Below are 9513 nucleotides of genomic sequence, written 5' to 3'. Positions count from 1 at the left end.
CTTTGCATGTAGGACAGTTGTATTATTATGCGTTGCAAAAGCCAAGCCAATATTTGGTCCAAAAATTCTTAATTACTCTTTTCTTATGTTAATCTGTTTTCAAATTATGAACATGCTTGTTGAACTACAACATGGTGTATATCTGACTGGATATGTGTGCTCCAGCTGAATAACCACCCTGCTATTCTGATATTGTATGCCTGCAAGATTAAGAGAACTGATTACACAAAGAATGGAGATTATATGTTTAAATCAGATAGACTAAAATAGATTAGCAAAATATGGTAATTTGGGCTGAAAGGAATAGAAATTATAACCCAGCAAATCAGGAGCCCTGATCTTAAAATATCTTTCCATAGACAACACAAAGTGCTTAACAAGTCCTTGCTACAAAACATCAGTCAAAGCCATGTATAAAGTAGTTTTTAGTAATACAGACATTGCACTGTAATTGCAGTAGTGTCTTTTGACTCCTCCATCTATCAGATAAAAGGCCACATGTGCATTTCCCTGAAATCGGAAGTGCTGTGTCTTCACAAATATTGAAGACTGAAAAGGAGACAATACATCATTCAATATCTACCAGTTCAATTTCAAAGAAAAGTTTTGCATTGGGCGGAATCCTGAAATAGAAGTTAAGGAAATTCTTAAATAGTAGATTGTGTTGCAAATGTATATATACTTAAAGATTGTATACTTAAAGACTGCATATTTTTTTCTAAATTGCATGACTTTTCACAAAGTATTCTTATTCAGCGTATAACTCAGATGGGGGCTTTGGCAACCAAGTACAGATAGTCCTCAATTTACAACAGTTAATTTAGTAACTTTAAAGTTACAAAGGCACTGAAAAATGTGACTTGACCATTTTTCACACTTCTGACCATTGCAGCATCCCCATGGTCACATGATCAAAATTTAGACATTTGGCAATTGACACATTTATGATGGCTGCAGTGTCCCGAGATCATATGATCCCCTTTTGCAACCTTCTGACAAGCAAAGTCGACAGGGAAGCCAGATTCATTTAACAGCAGTTTGACAACAGAAATTTGGGGCTCAATTGTCCCAAGTCGAGGACTACCTGTAATGAATGCTCATAAATAAAAAGTACCTAGATATTGTGGAAGCAATGCTCCTTAGATGTAATGCCCCCTAGAGGATGTAAGCATGAAATTGAAAATACGAAATACTCTAACCACCTTTCAATGTCCATTTTTCCTTTTCTACCTGTTAATCCTTAGAGGCTTCAATTTAAGGAGTCTCCCTCCCTCTTCCCCAGTCAAATCATTACTGTACACAATTAAAGATAACTTAGTCAGGAAGATCAGGCAACAAGATAACATCTAAATAAATCTGTGAGACGTAGTTCTCCCCCCCCCTTTGTGCTTTGCATCCAATATTAGATGAAAATACTGAGGATTATCACTTGAATTTTGCCTCATTCTGTCCCACCTCTTTACCTCTCCACCCCCCCCGAGAAGTCTTTCCAGTTCTTTCACATTGAGAGATCTGTCAATGAAGACACTTTGTATTATGGACAATGATGGAGACTTCTGCAACAGTATAAAATTGTTGGAAAAAATATGCTCTCTTAATCTCTATTATTGTATAGGAAAAATGGTTTTTGCAATCTACATAGTGATAAATGTCAGCAGGATACTTGGCATCGGGTTGTCCTTTCTTCCCATAAGCCCATTCTGGCTCAATTTCCAAATTAGCCTTTTCTCCTTTGCTCATTGTCAGTAAGGCTTCATCCCACTGAAAAAATAGAAAAGAAATGTGTTCTGGTTACAGGTTTAATAATATCAGATAAAAAGCCTTTCTTTTTCATTCTCCACTGCTGCTGAAATCTTTTTGTTAAGATTTCTACACAACACATACTAGATATTATTTAGAAATGGTACAAAATACTTTCATCAGGCCTACAAAATTCATCTGAAAATTAGTAGATTGGACTCAATTAATTGGACCCAGAGACTGCAATATTACACAAGATCATGAATAGATAAAGTAAAGGTTCCCCTTGCACATGTGCTAGTCATTCCCGATTCTAGGGGGTGGTGCTCTTCTCCATTTCAAAGCCGAAGAGCCAGCGCTGTCCGAAGATGTCTTTGTGGTCATATGGCCAGCATGACTAAACCCCAAAGGCGCATGGAATGCTGTTCCCACCAAAGGTGGTCCCTGTTTTTCCACTTGCATTTTTTACGTGCTTTCAAACTGCTAGGTTGGCAGAAGCTGGAACAAGTAACAGGAGCTCACCCCGTTATGCGGCACTAGGGATTCAAACCGCTGAGCTGCCGACCTTTTGATCGACAAGCTCAGTGTCTTAGCCACTGAGCCACCGGGCCCCTTTAGGTCATGAATACAGATTTACAAACCTGAAGATTACAGTCTTCTGTCTTGGTAGAGATGCAGAACTAGTAAACAATCTTCCTACAACCCAAAACTAGAACTAAGGAAAGTATCAGAAGTGACCTCTGCAAACATGATATACATCATGCATGACACATAGCTGTCTCCCAAAACCTCTAATTATGACAGTTGGACACTGGTCTGCAGGAAATGTATGGGCAGACTTCCAATGGTGTTCTCTCATTCCTGGCAGGATAGAAGAATCTAAAGGGCTCATGGGATGACATATACCCAATGCCTCCTCTTATGGAAAGAAACAGACAGATGGCTGAACAGCTGCAAAACCAAAACTATTTTCTAATAATGAAAGGGTATGAGAACGTGATACTCTCAGTCACCCACATTAGCACACTTACACCTCGAATCACTTTTCCAACACCAACTTTGAAGCTCAGTGGTTTAGATGCTTTTTTTTTCTTTGAACCTGAAAAATAAGATTTGGTTGCAAACTATCAGATTAACAGGGAATTAAGATTCAAATCTTAATAGAACATTTGCATCTTTCTCCTTTCTTTCTGGGTACAAAATACACTGTAGGGAAGACCAGACTTGATTCACAAGAATTCTAGTAAAGTCTAAAGTCTGCTGTAGATTATTAAGACGCCAGGCTAAAAGTCAGGAAACGGAGTTCTAGGACTACATTAGGCATGAAAGCTAACAGTGATTTTGGATCACTTTCTCAGCCCAACTCCCTTTACAGGGTTGCTGTGGTGAAAATAGGAGGAGAGAATATTAGGTGTGTGTTTGTCACCTCGAATTATATTTATAAAAATAAAAAATAATCTTTTTTAAAAACGTTTTTCCATCTTTTTTCCACGATGGCTTGAACAAATGCAAAATGTCGAGGGTTTACAGTCTTACTCGGCTCCAATTTATTGTTTGAGAGACACTGTAGCTCCATCACTCTGCCTTCAATGAGGACCACTCATTTAAAAGCTTTGCCAGCTTTTTTTTTTTTAAGAACTGTCTAAACACTTACTTGATTGAATATTAGTGTCAAAAACAGTTCCATCCTGCAGCTTGCCTGTATACCAGCAATGAACAATATCACCCTTTTTGGGAAAGTTGGTTTTATCCCCTTTTTTCAGAATTGACTTGGTATATTTTGGGGAAGTCTGCAATGAAAGTGGAAAGAAACAAAACACTAAACTTCACGATTTTAAAAATACAGAGGTTCAAAGTTTTATATAGTGTATTTTTAGAAGGATATAAATAGTCTACTTTCCTTTTCATACACTCAGAGAAGTATACATTTTACAAAATTTTACAGGAATTCTATTCCCCCTTCTATGGGACAGGATATTTATTTAGCATCTGGACAAACTCCTAATTAATAGGTCAAGTAAGGTTAAGATCACTACTGAACTGAAAATTCTTTTCAAGTGGCTTTTTAGTTGGTCCCAAAAAGGGTAAAACCATGAACTATATCATTCTGTACACACACATACAGAAATGTCTTCTACAATAGATTTTATTCTTTAAAATATGTATAGAGGTTTGTGACATATACCATTAAGCTTGATCATGCACATTTTATTTTAAAAGAATTATGTGTTCAAGCTTGAGTTGACCATGTTGTTACATATATGGAAAATGCAACTAATTTCAGAAGTCAGAACCCCAAAAGATCTAATGAGCAGAATAGAAATCACTACCAGCTCAAAATCAGACACAACTATCACAAAACTTAAATTTAAACAGTTATACAGTATTGTCCTATTTTGCAGAATATACTTTATAATTACAGCATTATTTTCAATAGACAAAAGAACTTGTCTCTTACTTATCACAGCTATGCTAGGTGTATTGTGAATATGTCCTTTCTCATTAATATATGGTTTTTTTAATGTACTCACCTAGTAGAAATTGAAAAACGTGACTGAGGTACTTCCCAACTTACCTCATCAACAACTTCTTCAGATTTTGTCTTTTTGGGTTGGTTTTCATCAATTTTGGTATTTTTTAGCTGTTCTGCCACTTGTTCAGTGCTCTCTGTGTCCTTAAAGCTCTAAGAAATATACGTTTTAGTGATCTATCTAAATTATAAGGAAGTTATAACAGTGCTATGGAAAGTATTTATTAATCAAATTTTATAGCTGCCAATTTCACAAAACTCATTTCTAGGTGGTGTACAACAATCAAATAAATAAAGTACATAAAATCCAGCTTAAAAAGTAAATAAGATAAAAAGAAGTATACAACTCTAGACAAAGGATATTAATAGAATAGAATAGAATAAAATAGAATTTTTATTGGCCAAGTGTGATTGGACACACAAGGAATTTGTCTTGGTGCATATGCTCTCAGTGTACATTAAGAATGGGCATCTTGCAAAGGAGCCATTTCAGCATATCTGCTCACACCAATGTGAAGTCACAGCTGCCAGTTCTTAGCTGGTATTGTCCTTTGTAAACCTCAAGTTCTTACCAAGAATCTAGGAAGTTGTACTGTATCGTTGTAGTACATGTGTGTAGCTAAGCAATGTGGCCATTTGCAATTGACAGGTAGGTGTTTTTTGTGAATGTGCAGTTTGTCTAAGTGCCACCCATGATTTTTTAAATGGACCACCATAGCCATTTGCCAGAAACTTTTAATGTCAATTTTTAAAACTTAATACTTTTGTGATCTTTATCAATTCTTTGTTTTTTATTCCAGCAGTCCCCAAGTTCTCCAGCAGCAGGGCCTGGTACCAGGCTGTAGGTCAGGGGATGGAGACTCCTATTCTATTCTACTGATATGTTATTATAATATTGAATAACATGAACACAATCATACTTATTATATTCTGAATGTTCAAGGCATTGCACTTATATTTTCTTGGTGCAATCTTAAAATCTTTCTCTAAAATGTCATTATAGTTCTGCCATATAAAATGTATCAGTACTATATAGCAGGTCCAAGTTAAAAATGATGTTTAATTAAAATAACATTCTTGGAAAAACATTCATGTAACGTAAGTTTTAACAGCTAGTTTGACCACATTTATATACTCATCCTAGTCTGTCTAGAAACAGTATATATAGGCATTTTTTAAAAATTGCTTTTTTAAAAGATATTTGTATTAAAAGTTTTTACTTAATATAAAATAGAAATATAAATAAATACAATGTAAAAAGGGGAAAAGAAAAGGGAAGAGTAAAGAAAGTGAGGAGAAGGAAAACAAACAAAAAGTGACTTCCAAATTATTTTGGTGCAGTAAGATACATAATACAGTTACAATGTCAATGCTTCATTTATCTAAAATAGCAAATACTAGTCACGCCTATAACCATGATCTATTGGTACTTAATAATCAAAACCCAAATCAGAATTTTTTTTTTCTTTCAAGCAGAAAGTTTAACAACAATAAAGAATAAAGACAATAAATAATAAAGACGGCACAGCAGTCTTTTTAAGTAGAGATGCTGAGCACCTTTTGTAGAAAAAATACTATTATCTATCCACTCAGCTTTTCATCCATTTTCAGTTTACAAATAAAGCACTGGTAAAGTAAGGCAAGCATAAGACCTACCTTTGTTTCAAAGAGTTGGTTGTATGCTGTTATTAACTGATCCTTACTAGCTGTTTTAGCCACATTCTTTATCTGACCAAGCAACTTGTGCTCTGCAAGAAACTGCAAACAAAATTTAAGATTAGTTCAGCTACCTGTAATAAATGACAAGTTTTTCTATACTGCAAATTGAGCTGGAGTAGTATATACACTTTACAATATGAAAATTTGAAGTTTCTAGTAGCATCCAATAAATCCAACTATTGCTCCTCAAATCCAAAAACGTGTGATTCCTATACTATACTAAGAAGTCCATTCAGGATGGTCACAGCAAATTGCAGAACAGAACCCAATCATAAGACAGAAAAGAGCAAAGGAAACAGTGAAAAGAATACTATTCTCTTTCTCTTGGTTTTTCCTATCTACCAATTTAATGGAAGATAAACATAAATTCATTTGCAATATAAGTAAGCCATGAAATTGCAGATCAGCTTAAAATAAATTTAAAAACAAATCAAAGTATCACAATATTCCAAATAAAAATGTCTATGATCTCACGTCCATAAATCTAGATCAGCTAAAATTAAAAATGGAAGATACTGTGTAACTGAAAGACGCTTTCAGTTATACAATATACCCTTCTCCTTTGCACTGTAAACTGAAAGCTTCTTGGATTCATCTATTCTAAACTATTTCAATTTGAAAAAAAATGAGATATTTTTTTTTATTCCCAAGCAATTCCTTTCATGTTAACACAGAAAGCAGATGAACGGCTACAGGAAGCCCTCTCCAAGGCCTATTTTTTTGTTTTTGACGATTATCCAATGGGCAATTATCTTGCATTTCAAAAAAATTAAAGACTATTGCCCGTATTATTTTAATGTTTTGCTATGCTTTGAAATTCAAGGCAAAGTACGTTAATGGCATCCGAAGATCACTCAACAAATAACAGGGGGAAAAAATCAATGAATTAAAACCTGCAAGAATGAATTAGTGCATGACCAATCTGTGATTATAAATTACTTTATCCTGGCCTGTCAGTAATGGAATCAGCAATCCCTATCCCTTCCCAAACCCCGCTCCCAGGCGTGAGAAGGGAAACTGTTCCCCACCCACCCACACACGCGCGCTATGCTTACGACTACAACCCAAGCTGGCATGTGGGAATGCCGCAGTCACGTGAAATGAAAAATGGGAGGAAAGATAAAACGCGATCTCACTGAAAGGCTCTCATCACGTCCGAAGGGATCTATCTATATGGCTTGCTTCGAAGAGCCGGACAGGGTTAAAGAAAGAGGCAGCCCTGACTAAAGGAAACCGGGCAACGAGGGCAAAAAAATAAAAAAAATAAAAATGAAATAAGGCAGGAGAGGATGGGACTTCTCAACTTTGCACAGATCTTCTGGCCGAATGAAAGCTACACGCGTCCAGGCTAGCCCCGCACGAACGTATGAATGGAGCCTGCCCACTCGTCAGATCGCGCCTCGGACCCCCCACCCTGTGCGCCGCTTGCTCCTGCAGAAAGTGGACAATCTCCCGCTTGGGCAGCTCCTCGCTCCGCAGCTCCTCCAGGCTCCAAGGACGAGCGCGGTCCGCCATTACATCGCCTGACGCGCGGGCGCCTATTAGGAGAAAGTCCGGGAACCCTTCAGCAGCCCCTCACAAGCCCACAGCACGAAATACAATTCCAGCACCCTTGGCGCGCCACGCCGCCTCCACCCATACGCGATTCCGTTCGCCTCTTCCCGTTGGGCATGCTGGGTAGCGTAGTCCTACCCGAGAAAGCAGAGGCTCCTGTTACGTGATTGGATGGACGCAAAAGCCGGACCGGCGGAGCAATTTCTGATGCATGCTGGGTATTGTAGTCTAAGAGATGATTAGATAGATAGATAGATAGATAGATAGATAGATAGATAGATAGATAGATGAGAGATAATGATTGATAAATAGATAGATAGATAGATAGATAGATAGATAGATAGATAGATAGATAGATAGATAGATAGATAGATAGATAGATATTGTTTCCTAGTATGACTTGATTGCTTATTTGTACCCTATGTCTATCATTAAGTTTTGTACCTATGATTCTTGACGAATGTATCTTGTCTCTTTATGTGCATTGAGAGCATAGGCACCAAAGACAAATTCCTTGTGCGTCCAATCACACTTGGCCAATAAAGAATTCTAATCTAAAAAAAAAAAAAGGAGAAAAAATGGAGCACGTGATCGATCCGCCTCTCTTCGGTTCGGCCAATCAGGGCCCTCCTCGAAGCTGGCGGGTTTTTTTCAGCGGCCCTCAAGAGGAGGGCCGCTTGAGAGGAGTCGCAGGAGACCAGCGGTAGGGCGGCGGCGGCGGCGACGGCGGCTCAGCTGAAATGAAAGGCAGAAGCCGGCAGGCCACGCTCTTCCAAGCATGGGGAGCCCAGCCGACTCCTGCCCCGGCGGTGGAAGAGGAAGAGGAGGAAGAAGAGGCGGCGCTGTTGGCTGCAGCCATAGAAGCCGAGGCAGCGGATTCGCCCTCCTGGCCCTCTCCGTCAGGCGCTTCTGCTGCCCGGGGGTTCATCGGCGGCGCGCCGGGCGCACTATGGATGTTCCCGTCCGGCGGCTGCGTGGAGGAGCGCGCCTACCAGGTCCGAGCGTCGTGGGAAGCGCTCTTGGCCAACACGCTGCTCTGCCTGCCGACAGGGTTGGGCAAAACGCTGGTAGCCGCCGTGGTCATGTACAATTTCTACCGGTGGTTCCCCGGCGGCAAGATCCTCTTCCTGGCCCCGACTAAGCCTTTGGTGGCTCAGCAACGGGAAGCGTGCGCCCGCCTCCTGGGCATCCCAGCTTCGCATATGGCCGAGATGACGGGTGGGTCACACGCCCTGCCTGTGGCTCAGGACCGCACTGTTTTCGCAGGAGCCGGCTTAGTGTCTTTGCCTGCTCCGTAAGGGACCTAAGCGGGCTGTGGATCACTAGTGGGGGTGGGAGCAGAGCTATAAGACTGTGAAGTTGAAAAGAAGTTCCATCTTAAGATGGATTCAGATTAACAGAGTTGGAAGGGATCTTGTAGGTCATCTAGTCCAACCCCCCACCCCAAGCAGGAGACCCTGCCTACATCCTTTCTGACCAGATGACAGCCCAGTCTCTTCTTGAAAGCTTCCGGGGATGAATTCCAGAATAAGGCATCTCTTTTATCCGTGGAAACGGACCAGTAGTGAAATTGGACCGAAAGGATTTATTTCTTTTTTATATCCTGGTTGGAAGAAAAATCCATCTGCTGACCCAGAACTGCATGCTGATTTGTGTGTTGTTCTGTTTATCAATAAACTTTTTTTCCCCCCAGTCAGCCTCCATGTGGTTTCCAGCATCTTTCTCACAACTTAAATTTTTCTTCCAACAATCCTTTTTACGTGACTTTTGGTTGGATCGATACCACCAGCACTTCTAAGCAGCCAATTCCTGTTGATACAGCTGGCATTCCATATATATTAAGCTATGACTAGTTTCATTATAAGGTTTATTTTGTACTTTATTCAGCAGTCTTGCTTTTAAAAATAAACGCTGAAGAGTGCTGTGTGTATTTCTCTACCCAGAATAAATGGAATGAGAGTTGTGACTTT

General features: G+C 39.3%; 2 protein-coding genes across 4 annotated transcripts in view; one reads left to right on the top strand and one right to left on the bottom strand.

Annotated features, from left to right (window-relative positions):
- Positions 1–408: 408 nt before the first annotated feature.
- Positions 409–7658, bottom strand: FKBP3 (FKBP prolyl isomerase 3). 2 transcript variants are annotated; one of them, XM_058163154.1, is made up of 7 exons: positions 7403–7658; positions 5927–6028; positions 4316–4423; positions 3395–3530; positions 2772–2839; positions 1664–1761; positions 409–623 (listed from the first exon to the last, which is right to left on the bottom strand). In XM_058163154.1, exons 1-7 carry the CDS (start codon positions 7502–7504, stop codon positions 569–571), a joined length of 669 nt encoding a protein of 222 aa, XP_058019137.1. In that variant the 5' UTR covers positions 7505–7658; the 3' UTR covers positions 409–568. The 2 variants fall into 2 exon arrangements, with proteins under 2 accessions (XP_058019137.1, XP_058019138.1); XM_058163155.1 differs by lacking the exon at positions 7403–7658 and adding an exon at positions 7045–7396.
- A 535-nt stretch (positions 7659–8193) lies between these two features.
- The window catches only part of FANCM (FA complementation group M), a 51941-nt gene continuing 50621 nt past the window's right edge, over positions 8194–9513 (top strand). For both annotated transcript variants that reach the window (XR_009152723.1, XM_058163151.1), the window contains exon 1: positions 8194–8761. Coding sequence is in view for 1 of the 2 variants with exons in the window: in XM_058163151.1 (XP_058019134.1) it covers positions 8284–8761 (478 nt within the window). In the remaining variant the exon portion in view is untranslated. The remainder of the gene's footprint in view (positions 8762–9513) is intronic.

This window comes from Ahaetulla prasina, chromosome 1 (genome assembly GCF_028640845.1).
Source record: "Ahaetulla prasina isolate Xishuangbanna chromosome 1, ASM2864084v1, whole genome shotgun sequence".
Taxonomy (NCBI): Eukaryota; Metazoa; Chordata; class Lepidosauria; order Squamata; family Colubridae; genus Ahaetulla; species Ahaetulla prasina.
Note: the sequence above shows the minus strand (reverse complement) of the source record. Positions and strands in the feature narration are given on the sequence as shown.